A 17500-nucleotide genomic window follows, 5' to 3' on the forward strand; every position below is an offset into this window, starting at 1 on the left:
TCTCTGTATCTATCTGATGTGGACGAGGGGTTGAGGTACATGTCTTTCTCTGCCCCAGGCCTGTAATTTACCTGTCTGTCAGTCTGTCATGTTGTCTGTTGCGATGGGGGCAGAGGTTGTGTGTGGTTATGACATGACCACGCTTGCAGACAGCCACCGCTACCACTGATGCCAGTTGGCTGTTACAAGTTTTCACCTCCACTGCCACCAATGTGTTTCACCTTGATGAAATACGTATACATTAAACACAGATGGACTCTGTGTGTGTTTGTGTGTGTGCGTGTGTGTGTGTGCGTGTGTGTGTGTGTGTGTGTGTGTGTGCGTGCGTGTGTGTGTGTGTGTGTGTGTGTGTGTGTGTGTGTGTGTGTGTGTGTGTGTGTGTGTGTGTGTGTGTGTGTGTGTGTGTGTGTGTGTGTGCGTGTGTGTGTCTTTGTAGGGAGAGGGAGAGATATATAACAGTTTCTGAATGAGATTACCATGTCCAGCCAAGGATATTGACTGACAGGCTGGCTGTATGTTCTGACTCATTTTTAATCACTTTTTTCTTTGAACAATATTTCTGTCATCTGTGTTTACCTTCAGGATAGTGGTTTTCCTTATCTGTTCACATTGCTGCTTGCTCAATTTTGCTGAGGTTGAGGAAAATAAAACAAACTGAAACAAAACAGGAAGATGTCAGGCAGAAATAGGTCATAGTGTCTGTCTGTCTGTGTCTGTGCCTGTGGCTGTGGGTCCGTTCGAAACGGCAAAGGTAGCCGTCCTTCCAGTGAGCTAACTGGACATTGAGTCATCAAGTGTGATTCGAAACGAAAAATTGCTTTATTTCCTCCCTTGGCAGTTCACTGCCTTTGTGGGCGTAACAGGGATATTTGAGGGCAGCATCAGACATGGTGCTGCCTTATACCCAAAATGCTGTGCGCCACCTCCCTCTCAACAGTGAACCTGGAAACAAACATCCAAGCTACTACCTTATAATGCTCTTTATTGTGACACTTATGTACGTAGATATTGAAAATCGAAGGGATACATCAACTTTGTAATATCTAAATATGCGGTCGCTAGATCTATTCATAGCCTATTTTATGATTCCACCGTCTGCCGGCCATTCACCGCTCAAATAGCCTGCGTACGCTAAGCACTAACATGATGAACGTAACTCCCGCCATAGAATCGCCGAAACATCAAATGCGCAGGGCAGCACACTTGTGAGTGCCGTTCGAAACGACAGCCTCATCAGCTAACTTCACCTGTCTGATCACAACCGTATCTCGTGCCATTCGTGAAAAAGACAAAAACAGAACAAATCAACTATAAGCTTGGTGGTGCCGTCACAATATAGCCTCGTTTATCATGGTTGGGTGACGAAAAGGGGAATTGACAATTGGGGTAGTTTGGTTCTGGGGGGAAGTATAATGGGGACGGACGTCAACAGTCATACGGTAATCAAACATTTCAAACAAGCGATTCAGCGTTAGGGTTAGGTTTAGGGTTAAGGTTAAGGGCCGTACACACACATCGCTGCTATCTCGCTTGCTCGTCTACTCGCCTCTGTTTCTGTTTGCTGAAAGTTCCCGTGGCTTTAACTGCCAATGAACAGGCGAGAAGTACCGAACTCTGCCTTCCAATTGGTTACTCGCTTACTCGCCTCGCTCGAAGATAAAATATTTTCAACTCGGCATCCGCCCACACCGCATCGCTTGTACAGTACTCGCCTACTTGTCTGCTAGTCTCGCTGGAACACATTGACATTCTACTGAGTTCATTCGCTGCGCGAGTAACTAGCAGCGACGTGTGTGTACGGCCCTTTAGGGTTAGGGTAAGGGTTAGGCTTAAAGGGGTATGCCACTATTTTGGAGCTTAATACAGTTAAAATCGTTGGCTGGGGTTTATAAAGGTGGTAAAGTGTCTTATTTTTCATGTTAAGCATTGTCTTGCTTTAAGACAAGTTTAAAGAGGGAATATGTCGCTAAGCTAGTGAAAGTCAATGTAGCATGCCACACGGATCCATTGACTATCAACCAACTGGAAAAGGTATTTCTCAATAATAGGCTATGTCTTTAGTGACAGGTTAAGGTTAGGGAATGTTTTGGTCAGGGCACAACTTAAATTGCTATAGCATTATTTTGTTTAGGATTAACTTTGGTATGTATTTTCTAACGATAGAGTTAACACAGTCCTGTGGGAATATAGAAAGCACTTCCGTGTGTCCATCAGGGAAAAACATCTTTATCCAGGAGCACTGAATTTTGGCAAAATCCGTGTCCAGGAGCACGGATTTCGTGTCCTTAACATCCGTGTGGAGCAGGGAATTCTGGCTGCTCATGCTCCCTCTCTCTCTGTCATTCACCCTCTCTCCCGCTTTCTTTTACACTTTAACATACTCTTACTTACATGCTCACTTACATTAGTCTCATCCGCAGTGCACCATCTATCATTCTTACAGTTATTTAGGTACAGGGTATTGGTTACAGGGCCTGGAGCCATGTGTGGTTTGGTGCCTTGCACAAGGGGCACTTCAGCAATGGATGAAGGTGCTGGTAAGGGTGGGACTTGAAACCCTGAAACCCTTGCTATGTCTCAAATGGCGCACTTTTGTCAGTGCACTGACAGTCAGTGCATGGTGCACACAGTGCACTGAGGTCTTTAGTGCATGGTGTCGAGGAAAAATGTGAGCACTATGCACTGTGCCCTCGCTGGAAGTGACGGATGAGCATGCCATTAGCTTGCCAAAATAGATGTTGGCTACTGTTTACAATGCACAGCGTCTGGTGCTTGTATTTTCATGTCCTTCACCCCAAAGGACACAATCACACATATAGTTGGCATGTAAAGATTGGGGTCCCATCAACATTACTTACAGAATTAGGAGACTGTTGACCAAACTCTTCTACTGAACTGAATGCCACATTTCCTCTGTCAACGTGGCCGCCGTTTAGTGCGTGCAGTGTCCATCATTCAAGCACTGCATTTTTCCGCCATTGTTAGGGGATCATCCTGGCACTTTCAGTGCACTGGCTCAACTGAAATTTTCAGCGTGAGCGCCCTAGGCACTGAAAAACAGTGTCCACTAGTGCAGCATTTGAGACACGGCCCCTGTGATCTAAAGGCCATCGCTCTATCCATTGAGCCATGGCTGCCACATGTCGTGATGTGTCCAGCTGCATCCACCAACGTGCCTCTCAGAACCCAGTGCCACATACAGTATTTAAGGGGGCTTTCTATTTTTAAACACAGGCATCATTTTTAACCAATGTTTTTTACTCGTCAGCTAAGAGAGGAACGGCATTTCCATTTTATGGGAAAAGAGGGCACGTATGAATTGCACGCAGGCAGACATTAGGAGGGTGTTTAATATCCCGCAGCGCTGGAGCTCCAATGTGTGTTTCTGTGGGAGGGAGGGGGGATAAGAGGCAGAATTGAATCAGTCACAGCAGTATTTTGACACCCACCCCTAATCACGCACACAGCCCTGAAGCAACTACAGTGAGAGTGCAGTGTTTGGAAATGTTGCTTTGGCCATGAAAGAGTCTAGTAGCCTACTTACAGCGTTTTTTCTGAAGGTTTCCACAATGTTATGTTTCAAATTTACATTTAATCTCTCTCTCTCTCTCTCTCTCTCTCTCTCTCTCTCTCTCTCTCTCTCTCTCTCTCTCTCTCTCTCTAACCTGTGAAACCGTCTGTTTCTTCTCCTCAAACCCTCTTGTCCATGCTTTTCCTCTCCCTAAATCCTCTTTTCCCCTCATCTCTGTTCTCTTGTATCTCCTGATTGTTTCCCTCTTTGTCTTGCTGCTCTACACCTCCTTTCTTCACCACCTTTTCTTTATTTCCTCTCCTCTCCTCACTTTTCGTCTTTTCTCCTCCACTCTACCATCTCCTCTTCATCTCTCAACTGTTTCATTTCTGCCCTATGCTTTATTTATCTCTTCGCCACACTTCTTTCCTACACTCTTCACTCCTTTTCTGCTCTCTTATCCTCTTTCCTTCTCTTCTCACGTCACTTCTCATGTTCTCTCCTTTCCTCTCTCTCCATTCTTTTCCCTCTTCCCTGCTGTATAGAAAACAGGACAGTGGACATGATATACTGCAGGCCAGAGGCTCTCCACTCTCCCATAGGTAGGCCCACTGTGTATCTTACCAGCCGCCCTTTATAGAGCTGCAGTTATAGAAACGTCCCACCAGGGCAGTCGCAGCATACTAGAAGTAGGACCCCAGTGACATGGCTGCCCCAGCTCTCTAACATCAGTCATGTGTACTGCAAAACACATCCTCTGTCACTGGTTAGATCTACAGGAAGACGTGACTTCTTAAAAGATAGCCCCAATTTCAATATAGGCCTATATATTTTTATAGAGCTGCATTTATAGAGATGTTCCCCCAGGGCTGCCACAGCCATACTAGCAGTAGGACCCCAGTGACGTGGCAGCTCTAACATTAGCCATAGTATACAGCTGCCTACTGCAGCTGACATTGTAAAACACATCCTCTGTCACTGGTTAGATATATGGGAAGACCTGATGAAAGGCAGCCCAGATTTCAATATTTTTTTTCTTCTGACAAAATGGCATCCCCCCAGGTGACAGGAGAGAACTTCTGTCATGAAGATGCAATGCACAGTATTACTTTTTTCTGCTCCACCAGTAGGAAGGGGAATGGTACTGTAAGCAGAACAGTAAGATCTGACATCAGTATGAGTGGTGTTCTCCTCCAACCCATCACAAAAATATGAAGGAGATCATGTAATATTCACCAAGATACAACCACATGATTATCAATTTAATATATCGCTTTACTAATCCTTTTTTTAATGGATTGTGCACGTTCTGCTCGTTGCTCATCTCATAGCAGTTCCTGTTGTTAATTGTGAAGACGGATGCCCCTTCAGCAGACAGTGTTTGCAGGGGCGCATGAAGATGTGCCAATAAACAATGGCTGGCCCATTACTGGCAAATAACAGCAATCATGATGGCTGCACACACCAGTCTCAATAATATGAGAGAGAGAGAGAGAGAGAGAGAGAGAGAGAGAGAGAGAGAGAGAGAGAGAGAGAGAGAGAGAGAGAGAGAGAGAGAGAGAGAGAGAGAGAGAGAGAGAGAGAGAGAGAGAGAGAGACCTGGCCTCTGTGATGAGGTCGTTAAGTTAATATAAATACTGTGTGTGTAACTTTTGTTTCATATCGTTCTATCTTTTGTTCCAATCACTTGCTGCATGTGAAACTTAAACCAGAGTGAATAGTCCTCCTCTGACATGTTGGCTTAGTCTTCACAGACTGAAGACTGGAGTAGCTCATCTTTTTGACTCAGGGGCAAAGAAAAGTTTCAGTTTTGCTTCTCTGCAACCTGTACTCCTAAATTAATTTGTAAATACAGTTACTGTATTTAAAAAATAATTTAGGAAATGTTGTTTCCTGTTTAATTATCTTTGATTTGGCAACCATTTTTATTTGAATTTTGAGTGTGTGCATAATTTGCGAGAATCAGGTAGCCTACAGTAGGCCTATACCTTGGCATGCTGAATAAGACAAGTTGTCTACTATCTCTGAGAGACGTGATTGTGAGAGGATATGCAGGTCGTCCGTTTCATGAAGACAGCTTGCCGAAATCCTGAGTCAGACTTATTCATTTAGTCCACACTGACCATTATATCACCCCCACTGTGTGTGTGTGTGTGTGTCCGTGCGTGCGTGCGTGTGTGTGTGCGTGCATGCGTGTAGAGTAGAGAGTAGAAAAGTGAGCGAAGCTGTCACAGATCTTATTAAATTCCAGAAAGGATGGCCGCCCGCACAGCAATGTTTTGAAAATCACACATGCTTGCAATGTAGTCTGTGCAAGATATTCAACACCCACAAAGGATAAATGATTTGTAGGCCTGCACCGCGGCAGATACTACGTGATTCACTCCCTCGTTCTCTTGTCTCGCACAGATATTCTTGCTCCCTCTTGTCGAGTGTAAAATTTTGATGAAGAGGGAGAGGTAGTAATTACGGTAATATACAAGCTCTTTCCATCACTCATGCAACCTCATCTCCTCCTTCCTGTACAGCCCCAAACAAGCACAACATTGCTGACTCACTGGAACCTTTTTGCATTGACTGACATCAAATTTGCCAGAGATATAGCAGGCATAGCTTAATGTTTGCAGTGACTGGATGTTAAGGCTTGCTTGCTACTGTAGCTTGGAGGTAAAATGCACTGCAATACTCAGAGAACGGTTGAAAGTACAGGAGAAAGGTGAAACTCAATCATTTAACTTAAGGGGAGGTGTAATGTGAGCTTATTTCAAAAAATTGTACATTATCACTTAAGTGGTCATAGTGCGCAAACATTTCAGACAAAGCCGAGGAATTTCACCTGTCCCAATGGGGTTTTCAGGTCTGTGGCGTAGCTAGAAAAATGATGCAAAGTAATTTAATTCCAGCCAATGTCTTTCCATCTCAGTAAACACCCATACTGTAGAAATACCGTAAACAACAATGACATATTTACAAACAAATAATCCATCAGGATTTGGGAATACCAGTCACACCTCCACCGTAACAATCACTAGATGGAAAATTAAATGCAACTCATGCAAGAAAGAGAAATCCTTTCACAATCACATCAATGTCTATTTTCTGGACGGTTGGTCTGATTGTTGATAGCTGTTTTGTTGAATGGTGATTCGAGCAGCCAATTACATGTTGGATGCCTGGGTGTGTAACATGATTGTCATCGATCGAGAAAAAGGTGATCGGTGGCTGCTATTGACAGGCTGGGTTATACCGAGCTGACGGGAGGCTATGAAAATGAGTTTATGGAGACGTGGGCTGGTGATCCATACTGCTTGCGCGTGTGTGTGTGTGTGTGGTGTGGGTGGGTGTGTTTGTGTGTGTGGTGTGGGTGGGTGTGTATGTGTGTGTGTGGGGGGGTATTTTGTCCACGGATCAGAACACTGAAATAACAGCCAATCAGGAGCTGTGTGATTCATATTTGGCCAGGATATAGCCACGCCATCTGTTGGCCTGCATGTGGAGAATCATTTTTATTTCCACAAAATTGCTCTGCGCTTTTGACCACGCCACCTCAAAATGGCTGAGAATTACTTAAATGTGGTTTGGGGCCAGAAAGTCATGTGGAAACCGCAATTGCAAATTGCTGTGTTTTTCACTTTTTGGAGAACTGACAACTGCCAGAAAACTGTCATTGTGTAAAGATGCCTAAAACTGGGGTGACCACACTCTGTGCGCATGAGTTCTCCAAACTCCGAACATACAGGATTGAGGAAGAGGAGGTATGAGAGACCACCATGCACAGCGGGGAGCTTACAGAAGGGGTAGAATGTGGACAGAGGGGAATAAGAAAAGAAAAGAAAAAAGAAAACTTTGAAAAAAGACAAGAAAAGAAAAGGAGCGTGAACATGAACAGGGTCGGAGGGAGAACAGGGGGAGAGAAAGCACTTTGGCAGGAGACACAAAGTCACGGAGAGAAAGAAAGAGTAAACACTGTAGTGAAACAGAGAGTGGGGACTTGAAAGGGAGATAGTTTTGCAGTGAAAACACTTTCCCACATGATGTCACTCATGTATATGGTATTGTGTATTTATTTGAGCTGTGTGTGTGTGAGATAGAGAGATGTGGAACTGATGGATGGTTTAGTCTGGTCCTCAGTATGTAGGTCAGGGAGACAAGGACCTCCCGAGGAACCCGCAGACGCAACCCAAAGGGAACTCAGAGTTGTACTCACTCATGTAGCACACACACACACACACACACACACACACACACACACACACACACACACACACACACACACACACACACACACACACACACACACACACACACACACACACACACACACACACACACACACACACACACACACACACACACACACACACACGTACAGAAAGCCATCCACAATGAGACAGAGTGAGTAAGACAGAAAACAAAACAAAGAAAAGGTAGAAATGGAAAGAAATCTTCACCCAGGCTGTTGCCAATACTCCCATATCTGATACAGCTGGAGAGGATGCATGAGGATATTGTGCTCAAGATGGAAGATGGATGGAAAAGCCAAGAAAACAAACAAACAGAAAAGTGGTTAATGTGTTATACAAGGTTTTCCAAATAGAGTGCAATCTCTCTTCTCCTGGGGATGTAAGTGGAGAGACCTCCTTAAAATCTGGGCCTTGGGTCCTTCAATTCCTGGCCAAATATTTAAACTTTGCCACATAGATGAGAAAAAGATGTATTGATTTTAGACAAATGGGTGAACCGTGCAGAAAATTATCCCTTATAGGCTTTTGAAAGTTTACAGTTAAGTGAACACAGTCCTGTAGCAGTCTTTTGCACTATTTCAGTGCTTTGACAGTCCATTTGAAAGGCAGGGCCTTCAATGTCACAGCATGCCACGGGGAGATTGCAAGATTATTGTATCATGTCAGCACTGTGTGTTTTTGGTTGCATGGTTTAATTAGAAGTCTGGAAGGAGCCCTGCGGAGAGAGAGCTTGGTTACAGCGTGACAAACAGACATGGCAACCAGGGGTCTAAATATTCTGTCATCATCACCAACGGGTGCCATGGCAATGAGTTTTTCTTCTAAATGTTTGCACTATTAGTCATTCTATAAATCCAGTCAGCAATCTCATAATAGGTATAAAAGGCACGTCCAGACGATAAGATATTTGTTGATTAAAAAACGAATGTGGAGGTAAGCCCCTGAAGAACTTGGTGAATTCTGTTTACACATTTGGGGATATAGGCCCCTATCTCTTACGAACCATAGCTGGCGTTTACGCTAGGCTATACGTCTTCACTGTCCTGAGAAGGTTTTTATGGGGGAAATCACTATGGACAAACATTGTAGAGAACACAAATGGACACATACGCTCACAGCTGATCTATCACAACCTCCAACTTCGTTTTCCATTGATAAAATGAAAAGAGTATCGCCTGTGTGTATTTTTGCATATAGGAATGATAAATGAGTGTTGATATCACTCAGCTAACAGCTGCTATTCATCCCAGACTTTCAGTTTTTCTCACTGCATACACTGCATAGGTGCCCACTGGATATGAGAAAGAGATATGAAATGTAGGCCTATGGAAAGGTGGTGTAGGAAATTATCCCTGTTATAGACTTCAAAGCGGAGTGGCAAAACATAAATGGATGGCCCATTTCAAGATGACACTGTGGTGGCATTGATGTTTGCAATCAAGTGAGCACAGAAACAGTGCTGATGACTGTGCTACAACACTGTGCTTTGGCAGGCCATATGAAGCACAGAGTCTTCAATGTCACAGCATGCCACGAGGAGATTGCATGATTATTTTATCATCTCAGTGCTGTGTGTTTTTGGCTAATGAATGGCCTGGAAAGAACCCTGCAGAGAGAGTGCTTGGTTACAGCTTGACAACCAGGGGTCTCAACATTCTGTCATCATCACCAAAGGGTGCCATGACAATGAGATTCGTAGCGTTCTAATTGGGTGTACTGGCTTGTGCCTATCATGCTCATGAACCAATCAGACTCAGAGGCATCTTTAATTAACTAAATTCATGTGGTTAACTGAGTGTTGACTTTTCCCAGAAGAAGTTTTTTTTTTATTTTGCATTATGTCATGATCAACACTATAACCCATAATCAAATGCAGCCACCCATATCAGTTAATTGCGCTGTGTCTCATGCGTTTCACTTTTTTCCCCTCTAAATTACTCTCTCACTCTCTCTGTCACTTGTGTACTTATATCATTTTCCCCGCAGTCTCATAAGCACCCCTCCCACGTGCAAAGGGACAGAAACACACAACAATTACGGTGACAGAGTAGTTAGTGGCTCCATTTAATTTTAATTTAAAATTCCTGCTGTGGATTAAATTAGACTAGAACCTTGCAGTTGATGGTAATGAATGTTGCAGAGGCATCGATTGCTTTTCTTTGTGTGTGTGTGTGTGTGTGTGTGTGTGTGTGTGTGTGTGTGTGTGTGTGTGTGTGTGTGTGTGTGTGTGTGTGTGTGTGTGTGTGTGTGTGTGTGTGTGTGTGTGTGTGTGTGTGTGTGTGGTTTGGCAAGGTTGAAGTAGGCCTACAGGGATGGGGTGACTTCTCTGTATGCCCTTAAGACTTATTGACAGCATCACCCATTGCTATCCTTTGGGTTAGTCAGGGAGCAGTGGATTTTAGCAGGTTGTAATTAGGACTAACCCTCTGTGGGAGAGGATCAAGGGGGTTGAGTTTTAAATCAGTTTTTAAGCAGCATCCCTGTGCCCTCATTATCCAAATGGGATCGATAGCACAGGGAATTGTTTTTTTGGTGGCAGGTGAAGGTGGAGGGAGTAGCTGTGAGTGTGCATACGTGTAGGCGTCCGTGCCTGCCTGTGTGAAACAGTTTCTGTGTAGCACTGCGTCTTTGATCTTAATCTGTGTGTGCTCATGTGCGCGCGTGTGTCAGTCAGCCTATGCGCCTGCAGCTCTCTCTTGGTATTTTGATTAAAATCAATAAGAGGCTTTGATTTTGTAATCTGCCTCAGCCTTGGAGGATGCTGATGCTAAGGAAGACTGACATTCATTACATGGCCCCCACAGGTCCCTCTCCAGGCTAATTGAGTTTTCAAAATAAATTGTGAAACAAAATGTGTCCAGGCAGGCCCGGAGGCACAGCCCAAACATATTGGTATAGTCACACTGACTGGTGTCCGGGGCAACGGCCCCTCCGGGACCCAGACCCCCATCCGCAGCCCCAGAGCAAAAAAAAACAAAAATGGAGAAAATCGTGTAAAACTGCTGGTAAAATCGCTACTATCATATTAATCTAACAATAGAGTGGAAATTACATGTTAATAGCAATCATTTGAGATTTCGGCGACGTCATCAGGGGCGGGGTTTGTGATGGTGCCACTTCCTCTTAGGTGCGGCCCTTCGACCATCCCTGCAGTCACTGCATGTGTCAAAACAAAATCCATTGCATGACTTTTCTGTCAGGGCGTCAGATTGACTCTGACAATGGGGAGTGACACAGTTATAATAACAACAGGGATTGTACTGAGCACTGGTCATCGGGGAGAGCCAAAGAAATAGAACACAAGATAAATACTATTTCACAGTTTTCATTCAAGCCATTTGTTACCATTAATAGATTTTGAAATGAGCCACTGAATGTTTAATAGTTATCAACTCATCGGCAGACTGTGGGGTGTGAATTGTTCATCCATGACACTGAAGTATGCAGTGCACGTGCCAAAGATGGCTGGCAATCGGAGCCGCTTGTGAATTGGAGTTCTTTCTTGGAGTTCTTTAAGAATTCTCACACCTGCCTTTGCCAACAAAATAGTTGTCTTGGCAGGAATTATTTGTAAAGATTTGTTTGCGTTTTCATTTGAGGTTAACGAGCTATCGTTGATGTGAATGTGTTGTTGCTTGACTGCCTTATTATCTTCATATTCATGTACTAATAAAACTGTGTAGCAGTGTGTCTCATGTATCCCACGTAATTACTGTATACATATGTCAAACGTTTTTGAACGCTAAGGAAATTGGACTGCCTCCAGCAACCACTCTGAAGTTCTTTTTATTCCAATTGTATCTAAAAAATAAGCGAGAAACTAAAAAGAAGCAAGCAGAAAGACCCTATTCCGTGGCCACTTGCTTAAATTCAGTTGCTAAGAACACCATCGCAACAGTTAATGCAGAGCCCTTTATCATTTCTAATGGAGATGTTGAGCTGTAATAATCCTACCTTTAATTCCACACAGAAGACATGACACTTCAACCAGAAGACAGAGATACAGTACAGTCCCACTGCAGGCTGATGATAGGGGATGACACAGAGATGAAGGGAGACAGAGCCAAAATAAATAGTCAGGGAGACAGAGATTTGGAGGACTGGGAGAGAGAGAGGGGGAGAGAGAGAGAGAGAGAGAGAGAGAGAGAGAGAGAGAGAGAGAGAGAGAGAGAGAGAGAGAGAGAGAGAGAGAGAGAGAGAGAGAGAGAAACAGAGACAGAGACAGAGACAGAGAGACAGAAAGAGAGAGACGCAGGAAACAGGTGCTGGAGCTTGAGTGCGTACGGAGGAGGCCAAGTCCACGGGAGGTGGAAGACAGCTGGTTGACCTTGACACTTACTCACTCTATATACTGTAACCCTCCCATTAAACCCATCAATCCCTCTGCCACACACACACACACATACACATACACATACACATACACACACACACACACACACACACACACACACACACACACACACACACACACACACACACACACACACACACACACACACACACACACACAGCCCACGTCACAGCACGATATTTCCACTTATTATATGGTTGTGACGTCATCTGTCGAATGCTCCATTCATTTCAACGGGGCTCCCCAACGTTCGGACGTCTGTTATTTTTCGATAACGGACGGGTTGGTCTATAACAGACCGCTGTCAATGGCAACAAGACTTTTCACTGCTAAAGCGACTTTTCAACAAGACTCTAATCAGCTGCTGTGATAGACAGCACCCGTTGTCCTGGCTACCGCTGTCAATGGCAACAAGACGTTCACTGCTAAAGCCACTGGCTTGTATACAAGTCAGTGGCTAAAGCGAATGTATCATATCACTCCGCAGGGGGTCCGGTCTTTTGTCACTCTAAATCAGCTGCTGTGATAGACAACACCTGTTGTCCTGGCTAGCCTACCTAGCTGTTGCCTAGCGGTGTTCCACAACGGCACTGTTTTGTTTTGCGCAGCAACAATCTTAACATTAAATAGGTCTAAAGAAATGTCCCCGCATGTGTGAATCATTTAAGTATATCCATATAATAAGCGGGTTAACTTTCGGCGAGTCGGTCGCTTTGTGGAATAGCAGCACTTCAGAGAGAACAAGACCCCTCCGCTCCGCGTCGGGGTCTAAAGATTCTCTCTGTCGTGCTGCTATTCCACGGTAGCGACCTTCTCGCCGAACGTTAACCCTTACTTAGTCACCCCTCAAGATCTACACCACACCACACTCCACCTGTTTGTTTAAAACAATCCCTCCACAGGAAGTATGATATAATTCCTGCCCCCTATTTCACTTCCTCCCATACTTCCCATTTATTCTGGCAGTTAATAAATAACTATAAATAAATAACTATGACTATGTTCAGCCAAAGCAACATTTAGGCCTACATACTCACTCGTATACAGACACACGTGGTTATGTGTCTTTGCCCATCGGCACACAATGCATCGTTCAGACTTGTTGTGTCGGACCTGGCCCTTGCGTGAATCACTCATTCATGACACCTGCAGCTGTTCTAATCAGTAAGCCGCTCAATCTCTCCACTACCGTAATGAGATCAGACGAGAAGACAATAACTAAATAGGCAGAAAGTCATTCATCATCAAGTACAGACTTCCTCCGTGACCGTGGTGTTTACCACAGCTAGCCTCGTCGTTGTTGGTGTTTTTATGAAGGCTTTTAGTAGGCTGTGTAGACAACAGTCATCACTCCAAGGTCAAATGCTACATTTCCAGGGAACAGATGCGCCTATTTACTGTGCTAATAATTACAGCATCAAAGCTGCTTTCTGAGGGACTTAAATGTTGTGTCCCTCACATCTTGTGTCCTTAGATCTTTGGCGAGTCGACGCATCACATATTTCTGGGGAATGACACAGAGCAGGAAGCACCTTTAGTTCCTCTGTGACAACACACATGGCAACATGCATCCTCCTGCTACCCTGTACCATGCCTTAGTCACTCAATTGGCTGCGACGGAACCATAATAAACACATGGGGGGGCTCTAGCCAATTAGCACTCCACTGGTTAAGCCCAACGGAGCTGGAATGGAGGAGGCCAAGTGGAGCTGGAACGAAGGGAGGCCTCAAGAGGTGACTAGCAGGGCTGCTGACAGCATCGGCCAGGCCCATGCAGGACAAAGTCATCTGAACCAAACCATGCAATACATACAATGTAATGAGAACCCAATTTTGGGCCCCCTCTCTCTCAGGGCCCGGGCAAACTGACTCCTTTGTCCTCCCCCTGTCGGCTGCCCTGGTGACAACACACCACGGCTGCCCGGAGGCTGCCCAGTGCTGTGTGTGTGTCCAGGTCATTTAATGGCGGTAACACCATAACACCAACACCACCAGTGAGTCTCAGAGCCTCCGCCAAATCCCCTCTGCGGATAGCAAGCTGTTTACCAAGCCAATGAAGCCCCATGGATTAAATTGTCTTGGGGAAGGCGGCAGTTATGGCGGTGTGGCTCTGTGGCTGGGGGCAGATGGGAAATCATAATGCTGTAGTGCTCAATTTAAAATGGCATTTCAGTCGGGCTGGTAGACGTTCCGCAACGGTGCCTTGGACAAAAAATGGGTGAAAAACAGTAAAATCACAATTGAATTTTCCCAAGGGCCAGACTAAAAGCTTTTTAATGTAGGGCAGAACCATATAAAAAATGCTTCAGAAAGACATGAGGATAAAAAAGAAATGTTCACCAAAGCGCGCAGCACTCCCACAACATAGTCTTTCAAAAGTTGTTATGAAATGCTGTCCTTTCTCCAGCAAATGAAATGAATGTGTCCTGTTTGGCTGTCGCATAGCAAAGATTCTTGGTTCATATTCTGCGTTTACCTGGTGTACCTGGTAACCTTACTTGCTGTTATTTAACAGACAGTGGACTAAAGCAATTATGGGTTTCCAGGGCTGCTAGCAGCTTTGGCTGGGACCAGGACAAAGTTCTCCAAAAAGGCCCCCCACCCAATACATTCAATGTAATGAAGGCCCAATTATGGGCCCCCCATCTCCCTGGGCCCGGGACAGCTGACACCTTTGTCCCCCCTTGTCAGCTTTCCTGTGGGTTTCTATGGAAATGGTCAGCGACAGCATAGGATGACTTGAGACATGTTTCTCTTGTGTGATGGCCACTGTTAGCAATGCCAAACTTCTGTCCGACACGCTGTCCGCATTCCATATTCCTCAGCCACCTAAAGAAAAAAAATAATTGGTAACACTTTATTTTAGGGATACATCTATTAGCACTAATACAATATGCCTGTATAAGTAACTTGTAAGGCATGTACAATGCAAAATCAAACATTTGTTAGCATGTATTCACAAATGTCTTGTTCAAGCACAATAAGGGATTTATTACCAATTTAACCTTAGTAAGTACCTAGTAGGCCTTAGCGTTTGATTAGTACGTGCCTTACAAGTTACTTATGCAGGCATTAACATTGTACTGTATGTATTAGTGCTAATAGATGTATCCCTAAAATAAAGTGTTACCAAATAATTTAAAAAGTATTAACGTAACCATGTCATTGGCAAACGAAAACTTTTTTCTCTAGGGCATCACTCATGGGACCATCATGCATCTCTGACTCATGTATTGGACCATAAAAGTGGATTTTGTGCTCCATTTGCGGTCTGATGGCCCCTTTCGAGTGTGTCACCAATTGAAGTCATACAGATGCAATCGGGATGAATAACTGGGATGATTGGATTAGCATGGCAGCAAAGACAGCAGCGGCATCAAGCTCCCTCTTTTCCATCAAACTCGTGACACAGTTTCATTTTTGGCATCGGGTTTTTTTAATTTAATATTTTGAAACTAGGACATTGTGTGTGTGTCTGTGTGTGTGTGTGTGTGTGTGTGTGTGTGTGTGTGTGTGTGTGTGTGTGTGTGTGTGTGTGTGTGTGTGTGTGTGTGTGTGTGTGTGTGTGTGTGTGTGTGTGTGTGTGTGTGTGTGTGTGAGAGAGAGAGAGAGAGAGAGAGAGAGAGAGAGAGAGAGGAGGGAGTGCTGCATGCTATGTTTGTATTTAAGAATCTCAAAGTGGGCACTTCTCTCGAGGGAACAATTTGGAAGAAAGCATATACGTAGCTGCAGTGTGTGCAGAAGAAGTTAACTATGGTATTCCATAGTGCTACTGCTACACCAGTCTGGGTCTGTTGCCATCCCTGCAGAACAGACTGCGCCCTTCCCTCAAAGTGCAATCAATGACCAAATAAATAAAGAAATACAACACGAAAAGCCATAACCCCCTAGCTGACAAAAGGCACCAGGATGACTTTCTCTGTCCACCCTGTTACTGAGAGTCGTCTGAAGTTCTTGTTGCCTGCAGTTGTGTTTGTTCACACTCTTCCTGAAGGATTGGCTCATAGCTTATGCATGCTAATTGCTGGAAACCTCCTCCTCCAAAGCATAATCACGCTCCCTCATTCTCTCTCTCTCTCTCTCTCTCTCTCTCTCTCTCTCTCTCTCTCTCTCTCTCTCTCTCTCTCTCTCTCTCTCTCTCTCTCTCTCTCTCTCTCTCTCTCTCTCACTGTTTTCCCTCCCAATGTCTCTCTCACAAACACACACCACCACCACCACCACCAAGAATCACTGCACACCTTGCTGTTACAGTAAATAACAGCTATAAATACGTTTTGCTTTCCGGGCAATGAGGTCTGCGTATTTTTAGAACTCATTTTCCGGACCTGTCTTGGAGTCCGTGTAGAGAAGACAAACATGGTGCATGCGAGGGAGGTGAAGGGGGGCGGGGGGGTTGAAGAGTGCACAAGAAGTAAGTAAACAGGTGGAGAGGGGATGAGACGATGAGGGAGAGGGGGTGTCGGGAGAAAAACAAGGCATGACATAATGTTGGAAGAAAGCGAGAAGAGAGAAGATGAGAGAGGAGAGGAAGCAAAGGAGTAAGAGAAAAATGAGTATATGGTTGGAGAGAATGTATGGTGTTGTGGTGGAAAAGGATGAAGAGAATGGCAGGACAGTGACAATGAGAGGAAGAGGCTGAGCCCATGCAGACAATGTCATGGCTGAACCACAGATGGCAGCGATCATCAACACCGGCTCACACTAGGTCACTGGGTCAGACTGTACTCTACTCTGCCCCTCCTCTTCTCTGTCTCTCTTGGTCTCTGTCTCCCCCTGCTTTCTCTCATACACTACTTGTTTCCCAACTCTCTGTTTCCCAGCTCCCTTCTCCTCCAAATGATCCTTCCTGTCATATCTGACTCTCTCACTCTCTCACTTTTATTTTTGAATTTTTCAATGCTCTGTTTCTCCCAATCTCATCTCTCCCTTATCAATTCTCTCTCCCTGTCTCTCTCCCAATCTCTCTCTCTCTCTCTCTCTCTCTCTCTCTCTCTCTCTCTCTCTCTCTCTCTCTCTCTCTCTCTCTCTCTCTCTCTCTCTCTCTCTCTCTCTCTCTCTGTATTCTTTCTTCGTCATGTTTTTGCGCTCTCACTCTCACTCTACATTGTTCTTCTTGTCATCTTGTCATCCCTCCCTCTACCTCTCCCCTCCCCCTTCATCTCTTGGCTGTGTTTCCTCAGCACAGAGCAGCAGACAGAAAACAGCTGGTTGAGTCACCAGACTCAGACTCAGGCAAAGCCTTGAGCCTTTCAGAGGAGCGAACGGCTCCAAGAAGACGGTAGTAGCAGGCAGGAATAAAGCAGCACTTTTGCTGTGTACTGTGATACAAAAGACAGGATATATATGTTAAGGTGGTGGCTGTGTGTGTGTGTGTGTGTGTGTGTGTGTGTG

General features: G+C 44.8%; 1 protein-coding gene across 1 annotated transcript in view; it reads left to right on the forward strand.

Annotated features, from left to right (window-relative positions):
• LOC134438025 (disintegrin and metalloproteinase domain-containing protein 19-like) overlaps positions 1 to 17500 on the forward strand; it is a 257510-nt gene that overhangs the window by 151738 nt on the left and 88272 nt on the right. The window contains exons 5-6 of the mRNA XM_063187613.1: positions 7605 to 7624; positions 10798 to 10816. Coding sequence (XP_063043683.1) covers positions 7605 to 7624; positions 10798 to 10816 — 39 coding nt within the window. The remainder of the gene's footprint in view (positions 1 to 7604; positions 7625 to 10797; positions 10817 to 17500) is intronic.

The sequence above is a fragment of the Engraulis encrasicolus genome, chromosome 21, assembly GCF_034702125.1.
Source record: "Engraulis encrasicolus isolate BLACKSEA-1 chromosome 21, IST_EnEncr_1.0, whole genome shotgun sequence".
NCBI classification, from domain to species: domain Eukaryota; kingdom Metazoa; phylum Chordata; class Actinopteri; order Clupeiformes; family Engraulidae; genus Engraulis; species Engraulis encrasicolus.